Below are 26,861 nucleotides of genomic sequence, written 5' to 3' on the forward strand. Positions count from 1 at the left end.
AATGTGAGTAAAAGGATGTTTGAATCAGTGAACATGTGAAAATGACATCAGTGAACCAGAAAATGTGTTTGTGCTGCATCACTCCTGAGAACCCAACTTAAGATCAACATCTGTAACCAGGGCCTTTGACTCACTGGGAGCTCTAAACTGCAAAAAGCAGTTTCCAAACAGCACTAAAACAGAGCACTGTGATTCCCCCATTGTGATTTCTCCTGCACTGTTGTTGAACACTTCTTCTGATTGGCCTTAATAATTCAAGATTTGAAGAGGTTTAAATGTCAAGGGTAATATCTTGATTGTACCTGCTAGGATACTGAAAAAAAAAAAAAAAAACTTTCAATTTCCATTTCCTTGACCCTTTTTTTTAATATTTTCTACATTTATATATTGTTTTAAAACTCTGCCCAAGCATTTTTTATACAGAGGATAGTTGCTATTTGTGTCAAAATTGTGTCACTCAAATTTTTTAGGGACATTTATTTTAGATTCTTTGTGTGGTGAAAAGTTGCTTCTTACCCGTTTTTTGGTTTTTTTTTTAAATTATTGTAACTGGTGTTTTTTTTATAATACTTTCAGGCAGAAAAAAAGCAATAATGACGATCTGGACTAAGTAGTTGTGAGAATCATGCTCATAATGTCTTGCATTTGAAAATGTTAGCTTTTGGGATTGGAGTATAATCACAATATGCTCACTAAAAGTCATGTATTATTCAATATTTACTGTAAGAAAAAGCCACCTACAAGAAAAAGAAACCTGATCTTCTTTAGAGCCAGTATTACAAGTAAAAAAAATAAAAAAAATAAATAACCTTCATTGTAATAATTTTGATAATAATACAGTTGATTGCCCGTTAGGATTGGGACCCAACAGCTCACTTGGATGGAAGTAGGCTATTGATAGCCTAAAAAAGGTGCTGATTTTGAAAATCACAGTGACTGGTTACTGGTATTTGAAAACCTGGCAACCAGCATAATGTGGCATGTGAACTCTGTGAGCTTTCTAGTCAGCCTTTTCTGTCAACTTTGTAGCTTAACATGAGCTTAACCAAATGTTTTTCGACAACTAATTAGGAGGAAATTTGTATAAATTTTGCCAATGTCTCCCTTATAATTATCTCTCATTACAAGTTTTTGAATCTGAAAACCTGATTTTACTAACCTGTGATTTACACACTCATATGAATTGTCATTTTTTTTTGTCATTAGATTGCTAAGGATTTTTTAAAAAGAAAATAAAAATCTATTAATAAAGTTTACTGTAGAACCATTTAATATAGGCTCAGACATGGGCTAATAGTCAATAAAAATGTATTGATTGGCTTGTCAGGAGTCTGTAAATCAGTGCAGAAGTAAGATGAATAATACCTCAGTAAAGCTAAATTGACAAGGTCAGAATTACATATCAAGTAAGATAAAACCCAAGGATGTCTTGGTTCGTTTGAATACAGAAAGTTGACAAACTTGCATTTAGAAGAAGCATTCACATTTTCTAGCACAGTTCAATTAATTTAGCTACTGCTTGTGTTAAGTCATTTGAATAAGCACATGTCTCTTAAATTGTTTGTAACTAACACAATCAGTTCCATTTGTTACATACACCTCAATTTGTTTGAAAAATATCTATGCCGTCTGATAGGGGTGCGTTTCCTTGGAAACTGTCCCCACCCCTTGCTTCTTCCCTGCCATTGACCAACTAGTTGCTTCCCTGATTGACTGGAATGCTTTCAACTCTAAGACACTGCTGAGGTGAAATGATCCAGGAAGTGCAAGTGTAACATATTTCCTGAGAGCACTAAGGCATGGAAACTGATAGCTTTCTTTAACCTAATGTAGTATCAGATATCTTGTTTTAGAATGAGAATACCATTTTTGCTAGTACATGTGTTTCTTTCATAACTGCCCATTTTAGACATATATGTAGAAGTGCAAAACAAGGGGATTAGTTAGCTACAACATTCAGATTTCTTTACTCATACTTGTTGCGACTCATGTATTCTTAAATGCTATTTAAGTAAATTAAGCTTAAATGACTTGAGACTGTTTGCCCAGCTTAATTGAGGGATGATTGAGGTTACTCCCACGTGAAAGAGCAATTGAATACATTGACCTTTGTTCATTAAATATGGAAGACCAGCCATATGATACCATGACATAAGAATTGTTTAACGCAAGGGGCTGTTTTAGTAAAATTTCAATGATTCAAACATATACTGTATCTAGAATAACATCACCTGTTTGAATTTTTTTTTTTCTTTTACCTTTTTTTGTAATCATCTAAGCTGCAGTAGGCAGAGGCACATTTATTACTCACAGTGCGCTTCCAATCCATACTTGTGTCTAACCCCATTGACAGACTACATAAAAACAGCTTTGTGCAAGCATCAGAGCTTTGACATGAGGCCAATAATGACATGAAAAGTTTGCTTCAGTTTTAGCGATAGTCATCTCCTAATCAAAGAGCAAAAAAATGGAGAAAAAATGTTAAGTCCAAGGATTATGATCTCCATTTTTTTGCTTGTGCATTCCAATTGTTCTTAAAATATTTGGCAATGTCAATTAGTAACTGAGCAGAGCTAGCTGATGAACACAATTTTCCACTAGACTGAGCACCCTATTGTTGCCGAGCTAACAGCAGATTTCTGAGGTCATTATCATTCCCTGTTAGCTCTGCCCAGCTGCTTCACTCTTCTCTAGCCAAACTTTACACCGAGGCTCAGGGTAGCAGGCAGCAACAGGGGGCTGAGAAAGGAGGAGTCAAAAAAGAGAGAGAGAGAGAGAGAGAGAGAGAGAGAGAGAGAGAGAGAGAGAGAGAGAGAGAGAGAGAGAGAGAGAGAGAGAATAATTACTGTTGGGCATCAGGAAACAGAAAGTAAAAACTTTCTAAGATATTGGAGTAGGAAAGGTTGCTTTCTAGGCTGACTTCCTGCTTGCACAGCCAACCATTTCCCCTGAAGAACCTTTTGCAAGCTGGGAAGATACAGGCTAGCTCAGCAGACGACAGCAATTTGCAGTTATGTAATTTCCACCACAAGAAAATGTTCAAAGGTTGTGTGGTGGTGGTGGTGGGGTGTAGGGGCTGAACGTCAAGTGATTTACAGTATGAGATTAGCGTCTGTCCAGCTCTACTTTCTATGTAAACTACAATCTACTGTAACAGCTGCTTCAAAAATCCACTATAGACATTAGAAGAAAACCATCCTCCCCTTAAAGGTGTGGCTGGTTACCTTTGATTCTCATGTAATGTTTAATCACCACTCTTGAAGCTATGTATGGTCAATATGAGAAAATAATTGCTGGCAGTCCCTTTTCAGTGAATGCTAGAACGCCTTAGATCTTACAAGGAAATGCTCCCTGAACTTTTAAACTTCTAGATTTTAGTCCCCAGACATATTCCTTTTATTTTTTGTCCTTTCTATTTTGTCCATCAGGTCCAGCTTTTTCAAGCCATCGGTCTTTACAAATTGTTTTTAGCACCATGTACATCATAATGAATATATATATATATATATATATATATATATATATATATATATATATATATATATATATATATATATATATATATATATATATATATATATATATATATATATACACAGTGCCTTACAAAAGTATTCAGACCCCTGACCAATTCTCTCATATTACCGAATTACAAATGGTACATTGAAAATTCGTTCTGTTTGATATTTTATTTTAAAACACTTAAACTCAAAATCAATTATCGTAAGGTGACATTGTTTTTATGTTGGGAAATATTTTTAAGAAAAATAAAAAAACTGAAATATCTTGCTTGCATAAGTATTCAACCCCTGTGCTGTGAAAGCTCCCAGTTTGCAACGATGATAGAAATTGCCCTAATGAGGACACAATTACCTTACCATTGACCTCCACCTGTGAACCATTAAAGTTGCTGTCACATTTTCTGGATAAAAACCCCACTGTTGAAGGATCATTGGTAAGGCTGTGAATCTGAAGGAAAATGAAGACCAAAGAGCATTCTACAGAAGTTAGAGATAAAGTAATACAAATACATAGATTAGGGAAAGGGTACAAAATAATATCCAAGTGTTTGGATAGCCCAGTGAGCATAGTTGGATCAATAATCAGGAAGTGGAAGCTGCATCACACCACCCAGGCACTGCCAAGAAAAGGCCGTCCCTCAAAACTCAGCACTCAAACAAGAAGGAGACTTGTGAGAGAAGCCACAGAGAGGCCAACAATCACTTTGAAGGAGCTACAGAATTCAGTCGCTGGGAGTGGAGTAATGGTGCACCAGTCAACCATATCAAGAGCTCTGCATAACACTGGCCTGTATGGGAGGATTGCAAGAAAGAAGCCGTTACTCAAAAAGTACCATCTGAAAGCATGTCTGGAGTTTGCCAGACAGCATGAGAGTGACCCAGCTGTGATGTGGGAAAAGGTTTTATGGTCAGATGAGACCAAGATAGAGCTTTCTGGCCAAAACTCAAAGCGCTATGTGTGGCGCAAACCTAACACTGCCCATGCCTCAAGACACACCATCCCTACAGTGAAGTGTGGTGGTGGCAGCATCATGCTGTGGGGATGCTTCTCATCAGCAGGGACTGGGCATCTTGTTACAATTGAAGGAAGAATAGATGGAGCAAAATACAGGAAAATACTGCAAGAGAATATGCTTCAGTCTGCTAAAAAACTGAAGCTTGGGAGGAAATTCACCTTTCAGCAGGACAATGATCCCAAGCACAAGGCCAAAGCAACATTGGAGTGGCTCAAGAACAAAAAGGTGAATGTCCTGTAGTGGCCCAATCAAAGTCCTGATCTCAATCCCATTGAGAATCTGTGGCACTATTTCAAAATTGCAGTCCACAAGCGTCGTCCAACCAACCTGAACAACCTGGAGCAAATCTGCCAAGAAGAATGGGCCAAAATCACTCTGACACTGTGTGCAAAGCTGGTACATACTTACCCCAAAAGACTTAAAGCTGTTATTGCAGTGAAAGGTGGCTCTACCAAATATTAATGTGTGGGGGTTGAATACTTATGCAAGCAAGATATTTCAGTTTTTAATTTTTCTTAAAAATATTTCCCAACATAAAGCCAATGTCACTTTACAATAATTGATTTTGAGTTTAAGTGTTTTAAAATAAAATATCGAACAGAACGAAATTTCAATGTACCATTTGTAATTCAGTAATATGAGAGAATTGGTCAGGGGTCTGAATACTTTTGCAAGGCACTGTATATATATATATATATATATATGGTACTGCGTAGCAAGCCTCTGGGTTGGTGTGCAAAGTCACAATTCTGTGAATATTCATCCAGCCTTGGGTTATTTCAGAATCACAAGGTGAAATCAGGGTTTTAATCCTCAGTGCATTGCTTCTTCCTTTTACACACAAGATATTCAGTGTCACATTAAGAGTAATTACAACACTTAGGCACCTAGTGGCAGTGGGAAGTGATTATAGACACATGTTGAAAGCGGCATGTCACTTAAAGTATATGTAAAATAATGTTACTCCAGACTGTTAGTTTAGTCCAGAGTCAATATTCACTGTCAGTTCACCCAAACTCTAGTTGGTGTCATCTAGAACCAAAATGCAGCACACCTCCCCAAGTATAAGACGCTGTACATGCTGCTCTGTGTTTGCAGGAGATTTGCACAGTCTGCTATGTGTATTAGAGCTGTGTACAGCCAGGCATCTGGGAACATGTTTACTGCAAAGCTACAGTGGGTGCAAGACTATCCTAATGACCTGGCAGGGGCTCAGCTCTATTACATAATGCACTAACCCGCCAATTCTTATACTGGTGTTGACCTCCCTCTAAATGTTGTGTTTATTGATCAAGGCGTTCATAAAAAAAAAAAAAATGCAGATTTGTTGTTGAATCTTGTTATACAGTACCTACAGAGCTTTCACATTGATAATAAGAGAGGGTAGCTTTACAGCCCCGTCTAAATATCATGACCAGCTTACTTTTTAATACATTCTTGTTAAAGCAATCTCTCCCCCTAATGGTATTTATTGTGGCTTCTAGTTTTAGGATTAGTTAAATCTGTTTTCCTCTTTGAGTAAACAAGCTACTTTTCTTACTGTAATCATCCTCCTTCTGAGCAGCTCAGCAGCAAGACCACTCTCTCTCAGTCATTTTTAAAATGTGAACACTGAAGATCCCAATCCACTAAGAGAGGTTTCTTCACAAAGCTCTGCAAGCACCCCTCTAAACTGTCAGGACCACCTTTTCATGGCACAAGCAGTTCACTGTCAAACACCAACCCATTGTTAGCTTCTCTTTTAGCCCTGTGTCTGTTCATGAGAGATAATATGAAACCCTCAATGCTTCCTCAGATGAAACCCTACTGTTCTGAACCTTTAATTATTTTAATGTAAAATGCAATTCTTTCCGATATTAGAAAAAATGCCACTGTTAACCTACACAGAATTTGCATTGTCAAGAAAATGAAATGCAAAACACCAATCACTGTTGGATTTTGAAGATTTTATATTTTCTCCTTTAAAAGCTTCTTGCTGTATGTCATCATCGAGGATGTTTTATAAGGAAAACATATCACATCTTGCCTTGAAATATATAGGCACAGTATATGTTAGCTTAAAGTACAGAGTGATTAGAAAGAAAGTTTACTACATCAACACACTATGTTATTGATGTGGTAAACTTACTTTCTAATCACCCTGTACAACTCTCTTACTTGTGGACTTGCCAGCTGTACATTTTAATATGATCCCAGAAGCTGTTTTCCCTTCACCTTTATATATTCAAAAGCTATATGTCTAATCCCACTTGCCTACCTGTAGAAAGTTAGCATTACTTGGTAAGCAGCATCAAAGCACTGCTGGCTGTGTGCAGCTGCCAACCATCTTGTCCTCTGTTATTAGACATCCAGCTGTCAGAAAAACAGAAAGAAAAAGAGGGAGGAAATCTCTCAAGAGCCATATGGTACAAAGTTCTGCTTTACAGCAACGCTGCAGTTTGTTCAGCGCTGCCCAGTAACACAACTGATGTTCTTGTGTATTGTATTATCTGTAGAACCTCACATACTGTACACGGACATGTTTATGTGGCTTGGTACAGAGCAAAGAAACAAGATCAAGTGTAATTTAGCATGCACAGGTTCAGATTGTTGTACACCATCCCCCTTTTATCATAGTCAGTCGTTGGTGTATTTTTCCATTAACTTAATGCTTAAGCCACATGGGTAATGCTTTGTTTTTGTTGACTGAAAACAATATTTACAGTCGATAGTATCACTAAATCTGACCGTACATCTAGGGAAAGTATTTGAGAAGTCCCACCCAAGTCAAAGGGGATTATTTGCACAAGGAACAGGCTAGTAATACAAATGTATACCTAACCAAACAAACATGATTCTATTACAAGAGTAGCAAAGATTAATATAGCAATAGAATCCGTAGCCATTCAGCTATGATAATGGCACCACTGGGGCTCATGCCCCAAGCAAAATGAGGTATTATCAACATTGATATTTAATGACGAATTGCTTTAGCGATTTAAGTTTCTTTGATGACCAGTTCTTAACCCACTGATACAATGAGTCTGGTGAGGACAAGTGCTTAGGTGCTACTGGATGTAATTGGTGCCCATATTTAATGTTAGTGGAAAAGTGCTCATGTACACATTTCCAATATCTTTAACATTTGGGTTTATGAATAAAGTGGCTTGCACCAATTTTGTCTTGTTTACAATTTTGTCACATGTACTGTATATAGAGAGCATGTGTTTTATCATACATGGCTGTCTTTGTACAGCACATGTAAATTATTTGGTTCTGATTCCCTTTATTTCTAAAATATAGCAATGAATTGATTCAAAATGTATTTTTTTATTTTCTTCAATCCGTGCCTGGTTTCCTAGCAAACTGATTAAATGTTAGGGTGTAAACAAAAGACAGAAATGTTGTTATCAATTTTCTGTTAATCTGTCCAAACCTATGCAGGTAGCCTGTTACCTTAATGTAAATCATATGTGTTGGGCTCTAGCCTTTGTAGACATAGTGACCTATAGTTTATTTATTTTGCTCTAAGCCTATTACAAAATCAATAAACAATTTTTTGTTACTGTTTGTTCTCTCCTCTGTATATCCCCCTGAGTCCTGCACCATGACTCTCCAGCAACACCCCTACTGCTTCTGGAGAGTGGACTGACCCTATTCCTCCCCATGCCAATACTGTAAATAGGGGCTGTAACAACAACCAGGCTAAAAAAGGAACCCCCTTTCATCTTGGCCAAGGAAGCCGCTTGGTATAGGTCCTGTCTTGGAGCCGGAAGTGTGTGAGTTCAGATCTCGAGATACAAGTCTTTCTAGGCTGCAGTACCCCTTACATTATGCTACTGTGGTTATATGTTTAATAACTTTTCCTGCAACTAGCCAGACATTACATTTACAGTTTTCAAGCTTGTAAAACTAGCATAGTCATCTTATTGACCAGAGATGCCAACTACAATCCATCACAACAAACAAAACTTAAACCAGTACTGGCAAACTACTGAAATTTCTTACAACATTTACCATACACTTTGCGCCGCTGCGGGAAAAGCTTGAAACTGGTTTTTCGTGCTGCCATTGAGTTGTCTTGTGAAGCATCTGCCTCCTCCCTTGAGTCGTGTTTGCAATGCTGCCTGTCTTGCTTTACTACTGCTCCGGAGTCTAACAGAGAACACTTGCATGTTGTTTCCCTAAATCCTGGGGGACAGCCACTGACCTCTGCTATGAGGACAATGACCCCCTTGACTGTGGGGATTAAGCCATGAAACCTTTGTGGATTAATTAGGTTTAGAATACAATTCATTTGGCTGTGTTGGAATGCAAAACTTGAATGAGTCGCAGTTCAGGTTACAATAGTCCTTTTAATACTCACAAATCATAATTAAATATGTAGATACATGCACATACATGGGTATTGGTTTGCATTTTTGGAATATATTTTCTGCTACACGTTATCAGTACTTAAATTCCAAAGTTAAACTGGGTCAACAGCCTCACAAGATGTATAACATGACGCAACCCAATGAGATGGTGATGTAGAAGGAATTACATTGTTATTGATGTCTTGGTAGCATAGCAGTTGCTACAGACTTGCATGTGTCATACAAAACAGATTGGCTTACTTCTGTTGTTTTTAGTCGTGAATATATGTTGCTAACTTTATAATTCTTAGCAAAATGAGCTGTCACCACAGGCTTACAAATACAATTTTCTTAATAACAAAGCTATGTACTCGTCCTTTTGTTATATAATGCCTGTTCATGTGAACAAAATGCTTCCAACTGGAATACATTCATTTACAATAGAAATTTATGTTGTGCAATTAAGCAATCCCCACCCTCTTGTGATGCTCTTCCTTGCTCTACAGTTTATTAATGCTGCCTGCAACACAGCATATGAATTAATTGTTCCCGTTTTCTTCAATGTTTATTTTAAACCACAAAGCTGGAGTCTCAGAGTATTCATAAATTACTTTCCCAACTGAAATATGACACACACATACTTTCAGATTTAATTCACAAGCAATTCTCAAACTAAAGTCATAGCCAGCCGTATGCAAATGAAGGCATACAAACATACTATAGTAATTGTAAAGACCTGCATCTGCTATGTTGCATAATTACCATGCAAGTACATTCTAGTCATCGTTATCAAACTTGTAAGAGCTTACTGTATATGTTTATACACTGCCTTATAGTCTAATCCTTATATCCTAATTAATGTTATGTAATCTTTAAAAATGCTTTGCGTCAGTTCTTGGCATGGCATTATCCCGAATTTCCTAATGAAGTTTTGCCGATCACACGGAGCTAATTATATGCTAATGTGCTTGTCTGGTATAACAACCTCTCAATGAGCCATCGGTCAAAAGAAGAGTGTGAACTAGACAAAGAGCGTTTCCAAGGCAGCTTGGAGACCAGCACGCAGGTTCTTACTGTACAGCACATTGGACTGTGAATCAAGGGGACCGCATTTGCAAGGCTTAAATCATGTTTAGTGTAAGGGTCTTCTGGGGGTTAACTCTTACTTGTCCAGCTAGTTCAAATAAAGTCACCAGAGACAAAGTGCTTTCTTAGGTGAATTGGTTTATTCGCAAGAGGCAAAGGTGCTCTTCCTAAGGGCGACAGGTATATTCTCACAGGTGCATTTCCATTACCTGACAAAAATGTGGAGCTCCCAGAAACCTATGGGGTAACAACAGCGTACAATGGAGCTTTCGCACGTTGTATGCTTTTCAGTAGTATCATTTTGAACTGATCCAGTATGTACAGTGCTTGTACAAGGTGCTCACGCTGTACTTAACATTTTCTAATCCACAGTTGCATCATCACTTGGTTGCTTTTGCAAACACATTGTATTCATAGACTAATTCTCTCCTAAATTGGTTTAAGGAGTCATGTGATTAGGAAAGGGGATTAAATTGAAGATAAGTAGCCATACATGCAAATAGTTTTCAAACACTAAAGGGACAAAGTCATTTCAGGTACTGCAAGTACATAAACAGCATAACTTAGTTCATAGCAGTATAGTGCATATTGTACAAACAGATAAGCACCATTTCTGATACTGTATATACACTGTACTTAGTGGAAAGTAATACATAACTTTCCCAGGAAGTCTTTCAATAATGTTTAGTAGGAGGGTTTCATTTTCTGAATGTACATCATCTGAGAAAGATGCATGTTGCCTCGCCCTATAAAGTAGTTTAATTTCCAAACATGGTTTAGAAGGTGAAGGAATTCCCTTCCCGATAATGCAATTCATCTTCCTTAAGGCCTTACCAAACATAGAAAAGAAGCAGTCACTTAACAACTTGCAAACTATCCCTGCATGAACGCAGGTTGATGTTTCCCAGTGTAATTGCTTACATTGCTTTTGACATTGTGAACAAAACAAATTTGTTAGTAAAGATACACCTGGTACTATGACTTACAGGTTTAGCATCTCTTCCTAAATAACTTTAATAATTAGGTAAATGTAATTCCTTGTGTAAACGATATATTATCTGAGCAAAACTGAACACCGGTATTTAGACAATTCTTATTTTTTTAACACAATAAAACTGAGTTCATTTTCATAAAATATATTTTATATAAAATATATAACCAGGCCCCTAGGCAGGTAACACAGCATTTACCCTTTTTAACATGAAACAAAGCTAGCTGCTGTATTGAATCCCACATACATTTACTATATTTCCTATCTCTGCATCTCATCCACTTTAGATGGCAGAGGTTTTGTTGTACCACTTGTTCCATTTCCTTAAACTAAATCCTGTTTTATGTTCATGCAACACACAGACAAAGCGAGCTATGAATAACAAACAGTCATGTTTGAGGCAGATTTGATCAGTCATTGTTTTATACATGTCCTTCCCATGAGAAATCCATTTAAATATCAGTGGACTTAAATATACCAGTAATTAGGGGCTGGGTGGAACAGCATGATTGTCCCTGTATAAGGACTTTGACTTTTCCCATTAGGGACATGGGTTTAACTCCCACATCAAGAGCCTGAAAGCTGCTGGGGTGTGTGTCACTCAAGCTGCATCCTGGTGGTCCAATCAAGCTCTTTGTGGATGGTAAGTGACCTCATGTCACCACCTGGGATGCCCGCTCATTGACATCTCCTTCGGCAATCTCATTCTGCTACCACTAGACCCAGGCACAGTGAAAAGAGTATGGCAGTATTAGACGAAGCCAGGCAGGGGGGTCGTAAGAAGGAAGCAGGGGTTTTAAGAAATCCTAATCTGTTGCTGTCATTTTTCCAGTGAACAACACAGAATATTTTTTAAAAAGAAGAAACAGTTTCCCTGTATGTTGTAAATCTTATAAACAAGATGTTTATAAGCGGGAATGCTGTACTGATTCTCTGAAAACAAGTGCCTGAGTCCGTGCTGCTTAATCAAAAATACATAACGATGATATTCAAACAAATCTAATCATTTTCTGTATCACAAAACACCACTATATGAATACCTTAATTTCTATGAAGCTGATATTTTTAGCTTGTGTGAGCCATGGCATAGTCACTCCGGAAAGGGTGGTGTTTATATATAGTTTCAAACTACAAACCCAGAGTCTTATCTGATCCTTGCTCTGATTTCACATCGTCTGTCTAAGGCAACTTATTTTTAGCTATTTTCAGAACCTTCTACATCCTTACCTCTAATGGGTCTGTCCAATTGGTCTAAGCAATGACAGGTCTAAATATTACCAACCCAGACATTTTGCTTTCTTTTTTAGACATACAAACACCTAAGAGGCTATTACACAGCTAGAGATATTGGTTGGCACAAACCCCCTTTTTTTAATGATTAAATGTTGGCTCTGTTTCCATTCGCCCCTGTTGAGATCAATTCAGTGAATGACTTTTGGAATGAGGTCCAAAACACCTAACCAAGAGTGTCTATTACACATTTAGCTTCAAGACGTAGGCCCAGCAAACATTTTCCTTTTTTTCTATCTTTCATCTTCCTGCTGTATTTGTTTGTTTACTTAGAGATATTTAACAGGCTGTTAATTAAAGGGTGTACTCTTTGAATTAGACACACGAAGACAGAAAGCAACAGTGAAAGAGTTTTATTTTTCAAAGGGATTTAAAGAGCAGTTCAATGCAGTATTTTTGAGGCCCTTATTGTAGTCATTCTTGGCCATGATAGCTTAGTGTTAGCTTTTCTAGTATCCAGATACTGTGTTTATATGGTTTTAACATTCAGGGAATACTTATTGCTTTTGACAGTCAGATTGGTAATGAATAGAAATAAATTAACTTTTAATCCTTTAATTATTGGGTAATATTTAAAGTGCCTAGAGTATTATTACCAGGCTAATTTATACATATTCTTCCCTTTACCCAAGGGTCCAAGATTTAAATATATAAAAGCTGGTGCATAAATATTGTGATATGGCACTTTCAGTGACTCATTTTGACCGTTTATTTTAATATGGACCCTTTAGTTCTGGGTGATATTTACTGGGACTTCAGCAAAAAATAGGTTCATGAGATGTACAGAGTGGATGTGTAATTGGTAGGAAACAACAATAGAAAAATAGATATTGGGTCATGATGTGACATCTTCTTTGCCCTTCAATGCATCTTCTAAGATTTCTGTAACTGTTCTCTGATTAGTCAGATATCCCCAAACTGAAGCGCTGTAACAGAGATTGATGCTTCCAGCTTAATCTTGTTAAATTCATTGTTTTAAAAATACCAGCAACCATGTATAGAATCCCAGTGCAGTTAATAAACCAGGTCTGCAGCTCCCACCTTCCACACAAGCTGTTTGTTTTCAAAGAAGAATTGGCTCAAATCCTAAGTATCACGTATCTGACCATATTTCAAGCTGAAATTAAGTATGCAAAAACCATTCCTTTAAAGGTCAGACATTAGTGCTGGTAAAAATTGATCTGTGGATTTATGAATTTAGCTTCTGTTAGACCTCTTTTGTAATAGAAGATTCAGTCAGAAGCTTAACATTGCATTGTTTTCCTTTGACAACGTATCCACGAGACCACTGCAGCTGTTCCTGTACTCACAATGGCAGATTAATTAACACAATCATATGCTGTTGGCTTCTGCTCAATATGCAGGTCTGCAGTGGGATAGATAGGTAAATCCTATACATGCATTTGAGACAGAGGATATACTATGATGGTTTCATAACTAGATATATATTTGGTTTCAGACTGGTCAGCTCAAACCAAGGTCTAATTGACTGAAGTATTTTGAAGTACATATTTCAGAGGACACGTCTAAATATTTTCCTCCACCAGCTTGTTTTAGAACAGACAATGTTAGAGGTTTTTGTTTTTTTAACCTAATTGAGATTCCAAAGGCCAATCCAGTTTCTTAGTTAGTTCTCTGACATTTTAAACTGTCTTGCATTCTGGTGTACTTGCAGGTACACCATTGCATAAATGGCAATTTGAAAAAATATGTGTTAAAGAAAAAAAAGGTATAGTTATCCATCAAGTTCTATTAGGTTGAGGATAATACGTGTTCAAAGTATAGCGTGTTCTTGTATCAGTGAACTTATTACAGTCACTGCTGCTTTACCGGGACACCTCAGGACAAACATCCCGAATTAAACAAGAGGCATATGAGACGACCTTGTCCCACTTTGTTTCTAAATGAAAAGAAAACTTTTGATTACAGTATGATTAAATGTTAAATACATCAAAATTCATTAAAATTCCTAAACAAAATTAATCGCTGTTTTTTTTAAATTTATACGTGAAATTAAAAAGAATGAGATCCCATCTTATCGCAAGACGAGGCACTTGCGATGTTGACAACTTTCTTTGCAACAGCAGCCTGAGAAACCATAGGAGGCTCCTCCTTCTTCAAGAGTTCAACATGGTTTACGCAATTTACACAAGTCACAGCACAATCATGTATTCACTACACTGTGCTACACAAACCTGTCTTGCTCTGAAAAGCTCCGTTCACCATTTGAAAATACTGTATCCCAATTAAACAAAATGATGACACAATTAAACGACATAAATAGCATTGGGAAGAACCGTTTCCTATAGTTGTATCCCATTTAAGCAGAAATACCGATTATCAGTATCTTGATTAGACAGCGCCTACTGTACCAATAATTTCTGACAGTTGACTGTTTTAAAATAAAATCAAAGTTTTACATTTTTGATGTTCATTTTCATTAATATCAGCCCTGGAGCCCTTAGACTGGTATGGCAGAGTTCTGCGCATTATGGACAAAATAGTCGTTCTGTCCAAATCTCCAGGTCCATAAAGCACTCTAATCAACACCTAGTGATGGTGCAATGGGAGAGCTTCACATCCCCAATACCTTCCTTAAGTGGTTTGCAATGTACAGAAACTCATCAGAGTGGTTTGAACGTTTCCCAGGTTGTCCGGGTACTGCTCCGCCACACTCAGCTTGTTTGTGGTATTTGACTGATGCCTTTATAAACAGTCCTCTGCAGTCCCTGTCTTCCCCTCAGTCACCCATGATTCTGTGCTATGGGTTGGTCAGTGTCTTTTCTGCCATCATTTGTCCCAGAAGAGAAATCCAACCAGAAACTAATCGGTCACCCACTGTCATGGCTGCCATGTTGGTGGCGATGTTTATTTTTCCTATGTTTCTTTAGATATCACCAAGCTAATTTATAGATAGCAATAGTATCTCTGCTTCCCCTAATGTCCTGGTACCGAAGATGAATTCTCACCATTATTATCCTGCACTTTTTTTTTTCTTTTCTCGTTTTGGTCAGTATAACCCTTGATCTCAAGTATTTATAAACTTTTGCCTCAACAGAGTTCTAAACAAGGCACTTGAGAACTTTGCAGGGTTGATGTGAACTGAAATGGTAAGTAACTAAGCTAACCCTTGCAGCACTGGCCTTGTTGCCAGTTGTCTGAACTTTAATTTCGCAGTGAACCCCCCCCCCCTTCTTAAAATTATGGGTGTAAGCAAATTAGTGACAGCAAAATGCAGTTCTGATGCTTCTAAAAACCAAAAAGGAAAAGGACTGAAAATGACTAGGACCCACTGTTTGATTTAATGACCTATTTTCTTGACTTGTTCCTCGTGTTGTTACAGCCAGTCAGGGCCTATGGCGTGCCCCAAATCCTTCTTTTTGAATAGCTATTAGCAGAAGGTAACAGTATCGTGGGACCACACAGTGTGGAGATCTTGCATACAATCTCAACTGAGCCAGCAGGAATTAACAAGTTCAAATTCATCAACATGAGGATGGAGATTGCTATGGTTTCTTTCCTGTCTGATAGTAAGCTTAGAAGTGTTAATTACTGCTTTCTAATGAAAAAAAAAATACAATACTCATACTTTACTCGGTCCTTTGTCTTACATAAGAAAAAAAAATACAAAAATACAAAAAAAAAAAAAAACTCCATAGCTTATTAATTTATAGTTTATATTTATACTTTGGCTTGAGGCTTTATTATAAATAATGAAATAATAGGATACATAAAACAGTGTTATTATACATATATTTTTAAACACATTACAATGTTATAGAAAGCATTATAAGAAAACTGTTTTATGAGAAGTAGCTTTCTTTTGTAATGAACTATTACCCCTTGTTAGTAATAATCAGCACCTTCAATGTTTACAGATGTTTAGAAATGGACCTGTAAACTGATATTTGCATTATTAGCAGTATTGTAGAGTGCTTTAGAAGGTTTTTGTATTGTTGGTGGAAAGCAACATTTGCACAGACATTAGAAGGTAGACATACTCTTCAGAATACAGTTCTTAGCAGAACATTGTATTATCTGGAGAATAACTATGTTGAAAATATTTTGTTAATGGTTGTTTGTTAAAAATATAGAATAATACTGTAACCAAATGTATGCTTAATATCCAAACAAAAAGTGTCTGTGCAGTAAACTATGCTATTAGCAGTAAGCTTTTTTTTTTTATCGTTTCAGTTTTCACTTTGGTAATATAATGCACTTATATATGTACATGATAGTGTTTGGTAGAAGAATTCATTGCCCTCATATTGCAGGTATACAGATCAAGATTAATATGTAATTAGTCTTGAGATGTTAAGCTTATGTAGATAAAGCCCTCTAACTTCTATTTGTGATTCCAAAAATGCTGATCACTTAAAAGAACACATGCTTAAAGCCTGATAAAAATAGCTTAAGCCAGAATTATTTTGTTCACAGACAAATACAGACACATACTTTATGCTGAATGCTGCTTCCACTCAGCAGCTTAATGACAATTAGTGAATCATTCTTACTGTTTTATAATTTTTTAGGTTCTAAACACTTCAAGTGTGTTCACTCTTTATATAAACGAAGCTCTGTTTTAAACTGTGATATCATAGTTTCTATATCCCCTTTCTTCTAACAGTATCACTTCAAAAGAATATAGAAAAGAACCCTGTCTCTTCAGATGAAACATATACACAGTATCTGTGTGATTTTCAATAGCCAGCCATGTACATTTCATTGGGTTTAGGTTCACATTAATTTGCACCAAATGTCAGATATCTGCAACGAATAACGAATATGACAAATAGAAGACATAAGCTTTTGTGAAAATACTAGAATAGTTATAGTCTTATAAGAAGTCTATTAATAGTTGAGTCATCAGCCATGTTCTGAAATGGCAAATTGTTAGGTCCCCAATGGGTATTATTATTCTCTGTCAATGACCTTCACAACAGATTAACATTCTTGGAGTGGTGCTGTACATGATCTTTAATAAGGATATGTGCTGTATGGGGTACAATTACCCACCCCCCTCCTACTAGGGTGGTAAACTTGTATATGTGAAGTGGTTGTACTGTAGCAAACAGTTGACAAGAGAATAATGCTGCTTTTATTCATTTTAAGCAAAAACTTTATGTATTTATACAAATCACTATATGATCTTAAGGGTCATTGTGCAGTATTATGACATAACTTGCATTGCGTTATGAATACCATTGCTCCTGTCCTTAAGTGTCTTTAAAAGCTCTGTACATCGTTTCACATGTTCAGGTTTTTGTTGGTCTGGCCTGAGAAACAAGCATTTCATTTTCAAAATGTTTTTTTTGTGCCGATAAACCAACTTGAAAGCATGGTTTCGACCTTCAAAATAACCATTCCACCAATTCAATTCACCTCTCCTCATAGAACAAGTCTAATCTTAAATACATAATAAAGTACTGATACCTATTGACCGTTAATCTTGGATATTTTTGTTGAATAATAGCCCCTGAATCCCGTCGCCTAATTACTGCAGCTTGAGCCAATAAAACTTAAAGCAACTCTTTGTTTCTAGTTTTCTGATCAGCGCAGCCTGCATCTCTCCCATCCGAGTCGCCACCTTTGTTTCGCACAACTGTGATCAAGATGCAGAATAATAAAGTTAATAAAACCTCACTGCTCTCTTTAGCTTTTATTTGTATAAAGCATGAACAGACATACAAAGAAAACAAAGATGGAGTAGTTCCAAAAAAACTTATTGTTCAATTCCTGAATAGAAAACTCTGATTGCTTATTCTGGAAAGGCTGGTAAGGTGCTTGCAGTTAATTTCAAAGTATATTAGTATTCTTTTGTTCTTTAAAGAAAAAATACAAATCAAAGACTTAGCAACCTTTATTTGAACTCTTAATGAGTGTATAAAAAATACAGTGCATGAAAGGAGATACACAACCTAGGGATTGTGGTAAATGGATGCTTGAATCTAGAGTATTTTTCCTGAGGTTAATGTTTTATTTATGCTATACACTGTTTAAGCTTTTAATGAAACCTAAAGTCTAAGTAAACTGATGGACTGCTTGCAAAGAAGACTTCCTCAAGGAGGTTCGACATGATACTAGTGAAAAATAAATGACCTGGGCTCTTGTTCTATCTTTTTCATTAAGTCAACATTTTGAATAGATATGGAAATGAGTTTATGTTTTAAAAAACAAACAAACCAAAAAAAATCGTAATGTCGGCTACAATTTTATTTATTTATTTTTTAAATAGGCCACATAAATGCTAATAAAAATAAATGTTTCTGATTACTATCTGTGCAGCACAGGTGCTTGTTTGTTGCAAGAGAGGCGTGTTCATTAATTTTCAGCTATGAAAAGTGCACTGTGCCATAAATATACAATCCAAAATGTGCGGCTGATAAATGAATGCACAGATTGTTAATGTACCGTTGTATGGTGCTGTGTTGCAGAGCTTAAAAAAAAACTCATGCCAAATCGGAGATCATTGGTGGTGCAATAACCCTTTCAAGGTCTAGATTATACACGATAGAGAAAAAAAGAGCTGTACAGATTTTCTGAAAGCTGCGATTCTACAGTAGAGTATATAGAAAATGCATGTTTCCCAATACTGTGGGCTGTCTAACAGTAATTTGAATTTTTAAATTAGTATTTACTACCATCACTAGTATATAAAAAAAATAAATAAATAAGATTTTTGCAATGGACAATCCTGAGAATAACATACAGTAGTAGGGACTGGTGTTTGTCTTTTTCTGCAGAAAATATCTAAATTTTAATAAGGTTTGAAGCACTAAAACAGCTTTGCTACAGACAAAGGAAAAAAAATCAGCTTAAAATGGTTGTTTTTCACAAGCTGCAAAAATGTTTTATTAGGGGACTGTGGAACACCTGCCTTAAAATGTCGTTCTCAACATCTCCCGAATGCCATTTTGCTTAATTGACTTGGAAACGGCCCAAATGTATTGCTGAATGCAGTCTAATTAATATTAATAATAAATGCCATTATTAACATCAAAGAACATCTGGTGCTCCTGTTTACTCAGAAGCCTTATATGTAACACATTCTGAGGCTGTTTCATCTTGCAAACATTGTGCAGTAAACAGTATTTGCCACACAGGTCAAAACAACCCCCTGTCCAAGTACTATGTAATGCGTGATGCTCATTTTAAAAATCTGAGCCGTATAGGTTGCTGTGATACCAGTGAGGGTTAGAGGTCCCTTGTGTACACCATTCAAAAAAAAAAAAAAAAAAACTTCTACTAGCATCTGTACATGGGCTACATTAGGGTTTTGTACAATAAATCAACCACTAAATAACTTTAATCTAAAATTTCATTAAGTAGTTCTTGTCAGGTAGTAAAAGCTGGATAATGCAGTGCTGTTTAATGATAATTGGTGTTTGGTTAATAAATTCTGCAAGTTCGAATTACTTTCTAGCAGTCTATAGAATGCAAGCCTCAGCAGTGTAACTAAACCTCAAATTGATTAACTTGCATGAACCAGGCGTTCACAAAGATGGCACCAGTCCAAATAAAAAAGAGAACAGCGCATCAGCCGGATGGTGTTATGTTGCTCTGGAGTAAGGAAATAAATCCCCTCAGGGTGCATTTTTAAAAGCTAATGCCTTTGAAATGATGTCATCACATTTTACATTTTTTAAAGCTTTCTTTCTCATATTCTTTGTATTTACAAAGAGAGAGGTCAGTGGATCGCAGGCAACATGACTCTAATAATGGAAAGAAGTGTGTAGTAAAACACAAATATGTGTGTGTGTGTGTGTGTGTGTGTGTGTGTGTGTGTGTGTGTGTGTGTATGTGATATCACAGTATCAAAACCACACAACAATTTAGCTTGGAAGTGTGATGACAGGGCACCATTAGGCAAGCTTTCTTTATTCCAGCAATTAATGGAAGCAGGGTGTGGCTTGATGGAGAGTTGCTTAATTGCTTCTTCAATGCCAATTCCATTCTGTCTGTCTTTGGGGTGGTGGGTAGGAAGATATTTAAAAGAAATATGCAGCCTATATTAGTGTCCATAAACAGAATAGGCAGGTATTTCAATTGCTCCCCTGCTCTACAATATGGACTAGAGTAGTCTTTAATATCAGAAGGAGGATGAAGGTTTTTATTGTGTCACTCCACTGCTTACTCTCAGTGGCACGGCTGCGATATGCTAGACAGCCGGGGTGACTGATGTTTATCTGTTTCCCAGATGGCTTGTATGACTTTACTAGAATTTGATCTTTATTCTTTGTTCTGTAATGTTAAATTACATTTGCGTAAAAACTTAAAAAGAATAGAGGGTTTTATTGCACTTTATTAAAAACAAGAATATGTTCTAGCTTTATAATAAAATATGCACAGTCCTTGGCTATTATTTGTCCCATCTATACATTCTATTCGTACACAGGCATGCAGTAGCGACTGTTAGAAATAACATTAACAAATCTATTAGATTGCGCTTTCTAATCAAAGCACCTTGAAATTGTCAGTTTTCCTATAGAAAGGGAGTGGGTAAGGTTGTAGACAAAATAAAAATACAATAGCAATTTTCTGCTATTCAGTGCTGTTAAATATTAATGATAAAATGGTGGTGTGGCTTGCAGTATTTGTAACATTTAGGAAGATATCCATTCATCAAATCATTTCCTCTCCCTTTCGTTTATTTCTTTTTTTTTTGTAACATTATATCAGAAAGATTAACCTCCACAGGATTTAAATACTTTACCCTTCATTTTTATTTTTTTTTAATAAAATATAAAATCAATATCTCAAAAATAGTTATAGGTAGCGAGGTTATCATGTATCTCCCTGTTGCAGACACTTCCCTAAAAGACTATGTATAATGTATGATGTGACCTTCAAATGTCATAAATGTGTTGTGCAATAAACTGTCAATATTTGTGGTTATAAGGTACTAGATGACTTTTACAATAATTGGAACAGCCATATTAAAAGCCTGGATCAGTCAGCTGATTAAAGACAGAGACACGGGCCACTGTTCACCAGGGACTTTATTCCTGCCAGCGACTAAATGAAAAGATATTGGGAGGTGTTTTTTGGTTGCTGTGTCCAAATACCAAGTCTGGTCACACATGCTTCTGAGAGGAATATAAATACATCTAAAAGAATAGTACAATGGAGCTGATAACATATCGCTCATAAAATTCTGCTTAAATCACCATAGATTTTCAATCAAGATTAAAAAAATAAACAAAAATGGCTTTAATCACATTGATAGGCATGCTAAACCGTTGCACAGATTCAATTTTGGAACAGGCCCAAAAAAAACCGAATTCCTAATTTCCATGTTTGCACGTACCTCTCTTCATATCATGTGATGTAAAAATAATCAAATGCTTTATCCTAATTTGTATTTTTTTTTTGTAACATGTTCTGAAAGTCGTGGAATACTGCCAGCAACTGTACATTTCAAATAGAAATGGTTACATTTTCACTCACATCCTTTGATTGCTTAATTAGACACATTTAAGATGTCATTCTCAGTGCAGCAAGTTGGCAAATAGCAAGTTCAACTACAGTATTGCACATTAACAGAAACATTCGACTAATACAAACTTACTCCTGTGAATAATGGAAACACATTTGTTTAGATTCAGGGCTTGTAATGTGCCAGCTTTACGTTTCACTAACTAAAAACCGGAGAAGGATGTTTTTGATCTCCCTGAAAGATAGTTGCAGGGCTCTGGTCATTCGAGTTGTGACTGTCTAGACCAATGCTATTCTCCGTTTCTGAGACTACACAGCAGCTTTATACCTTAAATATATCCTGTGGCATTTCCACTATGTGTAAAGCCACTCACAGGGAAGAGAAAATCCAATCCCACCTTGGGTTCCAATAAAGTCTCAGAACAGTGTATTTAAACAAAATTATTTTGGCACTAAGTTATATAGACTCTTACAATGATAAGGTTTGATTTTTAAAATATGACATGTGGATCACATTACTTCAAGGCACCAAATTCTCAATAAAAGAACAGTAATAACTTAACTAAAAGGCTGCTTTAAATGCATGGTGTATAGTGCATCAGATGAAGGTGCAAAAGATTAGCCATAGCCTTCAGGTCAGTTACTCTGATGAAGGCACATGTTTGTCTACTTGGCTTTTCGTAGAAGTTTTACTTTATTTGCTAGTTAGTAGTTTGCTTAAAAAGACAATAACCAGAAGCAAAAGCTATGTGAAACATTTTATAGCCATTAAATATTTTGTTAAAGGTTTAGGTGACCTTGCAATATCACCTTTGTGTAGCTGTCTCTATGTACATAAATATAAGGCATTTGAGGAAATACAGAATGATTTATTCATCATGCCTGTGGGTGTTTTGATATGGGTTTTTATTTAAAACAAGTGTTCTATCATAAGATTTCTCTCAAAGGCATATTACAGTATGTGGCAGTTGTCCGACTGAATGAAGTTCTTAGTAGCCACAGATGTTTTCATAATTTTCTCAACTTCCATTAACATCGAACATTAAAAAACTCCAGCTTCCAAATGTAATTCTGCAGTCGCTGAAACACACACGCCCCATTTAGAAATAGTTCATCTGAGTCTGGGCCCATTGTTCTGACTTTGTACTTTGTAGTTTCAGCTCCAGAAATGTTTCATATCAAAGTCAGAGACTACAACAAATAAGAACCGTTGCTGCTGACATAGCCCTTTCTTTTCTTGTATTGTTCGTTTCAATGCATTCCACCACATGCTACCAGAAGATGATGATAGCTAGGATAAAATAATTGTAAGAAAAAAAAAAAAAAACTGAAAGCTTATGAACTGTCAGCATTCTGTCAGGTTGAAATGGAAAAAATAGGTGTGCTATTGATGTGTTTGACTTTGTGTAGCGTTAGCAGATTTAGCGAAAACAGTTTCTGACAAGTGCTGAAGTGACGTGAGACCCTGTCTGTGTTGTAGATGCCGGGGAAGATGTGGGGAAGCCAATGGGAGTCCAGCAGTCGTCTCTAGTGAGAGACAGAGGCCTGGGATCAGCTATGAAGGACTGTCCCTATTGTGGAAAATCCTTTCGAACATCACACCACCTGAAGGTCCATCTGAGGATTCACACAGGTGAGGAATATGGACTTCAGTAGTTCAGGACATCCCCCACAGCTTACTTGTAACAGTCAGACCAACAGGTAGCTGCAGTAGTGAAGCTGGAATAAGTGGTGTTGAGGAGTGAAAGGGAAGGCAGGTACAGATTGACAGCTTAAGGGTTACTTGTGTGTTGAAAACTCAGTTTTGTGCCCTGGTGAGACCACACAAAACCACTCAGTTTTGGTCTCCACATTACAAAATTAACATTTGCAGCTTTGGAGGGAGACAGACTAGAATGGGAATACATGGTCATGGAGGCTCATTTGGAAGTTGAGTAGAGACAGATTCATGAGAGAAAGTAGGAGGCTGTTCTTTACACACACACATGGCGGCTGTATAGAATGGGTTGCCAAGCCATTTTGTTGATTCATTGGGATCCTTCAAGAGACGCTGGGATGCGGTTGTAGAAACAGTTAGGAACTGGACAGCAAAGGAATGCTCATCACTTCTCATTCTCATCACTGAAACCTTCACTTCTCAGAAATATCCTTCAGATCCTGGGTAGCTAATGTCCAGCAAAGTTTTACTTTACAAAGCTGCAGTATAGGCCTGACTAATGTCGTTTCTTCCCTGCTCTCCTGACTCCAGAACATTCTTTAAATGCACTTTATAAAGGTCACAAGCTTCCTCTTCCCTAGTATAGTATAACTTGCTGAAAAAAAACAGAACGTCCAAACAATTCTGATGTGTAATTAACTCGCTACAGCACAGAACACTAATCATTGGTATTGCATATAGCACAGTAAAGGAAAGCCTGTGAGGGTTACTGCACCAGGTACACATTATAACGTTGCATACTGGGTTACAGTACAACTCGCATGTTCCTAACGGATCTGATTTTAGACTATAGCTGCTAATATAGTATATAAAATTAAAACAATACATGTAGGGAAACCATTAAAATCACAACCCTTTCTGTCCTAGTACCTAGAGCTAACACAAACTACCAGTCTCATGTTTCAACTTAGTAGAAGAAACATTCAAACTATCTTTTTGTAGTAAAACCCTTCTTAAAGTTTGGTTCATTAATTCCATTTTCACGTGTGTATTAGGTACAGTATGTACGCCTATTCATGTATGGAGATGCAACTGTTTAAAAACATGCAGCTTTACTTAGGAAACAAATCCTTCACATGGCGAAATTAGTCTCTATTGTGCTGCATTCCTCATATGTTTTAATCTGTCCGACGTTAAAACAAATTAAACTAAACCAGGAGTTTGACAGCCTTTAAAAAAAGAACCTCCAGCCTGTCCGAACACTGCTTTGCTTACTAAATATGGTCGTAAAATAAAATATTGGATTAACAACTGTCTAAAATTTTGTTGAAAGGAATTAACAGAATTTAAATTTCTCTAAAAGTTAAAGAGCTAATGTTACAATATTAATTTCCTCCTGAACACTGAGTGGGAAAATATCCATTAGTGAAATTAACTACAGTTTCTAGGTAGCTAACAATGTGCAGTATACAGTGGGGCACAGCTAATGAACACTGCAGTGGGTGATATTTCATTATACAAATTAATGCTCACATTTTAATGGGAAAGTCACATAATGAATCTAGGCTTCAGTGACAGCAATTAGGGACACAGATTGTCCCCTTCTGGACAAGGCAGTGTTTAGCAATAAGCATCTGTGTAAAAAAGGTCTTCAGTTTTTACAGTGTACATATATACTTTGAAAAATGTGGGTACTGTTTATATAAATTCCCTGAAACGGGTCTGCTGAGGAATTAGTACAGTATGTTTATGCCACCCGTTATTACACACTTTAAGGTATTTCACATAAAACAAATAAACACCAGCAATTACAGAAATGTGCATATTGTAAAAAAAAAAAAAAAAAAAAAACAATGTCAGTATGTTAAGTACTGCTACCAATACAGAAACACATCACCCTCTTCACTTAAACTGCCTGTCCTAATACAGTAGCTAGCTTACAGACTGCCGTTGAAGGATCAGTTATAAACCGTATGGAAATTCAAAATAAAGCGAGTCATTTCTATTAGCTGTTTTAATTACAGCACTGCGGAATGCTGCAGTCTAATTAGAAATGGTATTTTACTGAAAAGGTACCAAATCAAACAGTCACAGAGGAGAATGTGTATCAAAAGCACCCAATTGCACACAATTTGGCAACGCAAGCCTGTGTTATTCATTTTATTCAGAGTTTTTAATGCACACCACTGTAAAAGAGCACAAATAAGGTTGTAATGTTCAAAATCACTTGCCCTTTAAGGTCTTATTCATAACCTTTGGTTACAATGAGAAACTTAGCACTTAGCACCACATAGTGGCCAAATGTGGTATCAATGCTTTAAAAAAAACAGAATTTAAACGTTTTCCTTAAAGGGAAAGTCATATTTCTCTAAATAAGACACAAAAGCTCTTTGCAATTAGGCCTCAAATTAAGTTTCTGATATGCACTACTGTTTCTTGTCCCTCCGATTCAATCAATGTACAGGGAATGTGTTGTTCATTAGAATTCCAGGGAAAAGGTAGTAGTAGGTTCATTTTGACCTTTAGCAGTAAATTGTGTGTAATGTTGCAAAACAGGATACTGTAAACTCCCAGATGTCACAAATGGCCCACGAGTAAGATAAAACAGATGTCCTACTGGACCCAAAAGCTAGACACTGTCGAGACCCCAGGCTCACAAGTGTGCCCAGATATTGATTAATATTCAAGCTTCATTGACATAGCCTGCATATTCTAATCTGTTGGGGTCTTTGTGTCTAGTAAGAATATCATTGTACTACCGGTATTGCAAATGCTCATTTTGAACCTGGGCTTATTAGCAGGAGCAAAGCAGATTAATTTTTATTTTATTTTAGCAAAACAAAACAAATACACACACACAAAACAAAACAACATTCTGCCCAGTTAAAAGAAACTGAAAATGACTATTTACACCAGGGGTTGTGATTATTATTAAATCAACTCATTGCATTTCCCTCAGATTGTATTGCATTTACTGGGTTAGATCCTGCCTTACTTGGTTTATTTTATATAGTAGCTGAAATGCATTCCTCCAAACTAGCAACCCAGTATTAATATTTTATTGAATTTGTATTTGTAGACCTTTATTTAGGAACAATGTAGTGGGTCTGCAGATCTTTGAATCTTTCTGGAATGGTGCCCTCCAAATAATGATAAATTACTTGAGCAGTATGCCATTTGCTAATTATATCCATGATTTACTGCAGAGCAAGACTTAAATCATTCAATTCAGTCTTGCGTAACAATGCACATTTTTTTAGGTTAAAAATGGTTTCCATATGTATAATCTAAACAAATTTTATAGCTATACACACACACACACACACACACACACAATATGTAGCAAACATCCTTTTATTTCAGATGTAGTTATTTTCTGAAGTATGTGCTTTTGTTAAAACATTTTTGCTTTTGTTGATTTAAAGGGATATGTTAATAGCTAGTAAGTATGGTAAATAATGATCCACGTTTTTTCAGAGGATTTTATATTTAATGGTAATAATGTAGTCCATAGAAAAGGGGATCTGTTTG

At 36.5% G+C, this 26,861-nt stretch overlaps 1 protein-coding gene across 5 annotated transcripts in view; it reads left to right on the forward strand.

Annotated features, from left to right (window-relative positions):
• The window catches only part of znf536 (zinc finger protein 536), a 149,777-nt gene that overhangs the window by 75,066 nt on the left and 47,850 nt on the right, over positions 1–26,861 (forward strand). For 4 of the 5 annotated variants that reach the window (XM_041269049.1, XM_041269048.1, XM_041269051.1 and 1 more), the window contains exon 4: positions 23,154–23,306. The exons of the other annotated variant lie outside the window; for it this stretch is intronic. In XM_041269049.1, the coding sequence (XP_041124983.1) occupies positions 23,154–23,306 (153 nt within the window). The remainder of the gene's footprint in view (positions 1–23,153; positions 23,307–26,861) is intronic. 5 annotated transcript variants of the gene reach the window in all.

Source organism: Polyodon spathula, chromosome 13 (genome assembly GCF_017654505.1).
Source record: "Polyodon spathula isolate WHYD16114869_AA chromosome 13, ASM1765450v1, whole genome shotgun sequence".
NCBI lineage: Eukaryota > Metazoa > Chordata > Actinopteri > Acipenseriformes > Polyodontidae > Polyodon > Polyodon spathula.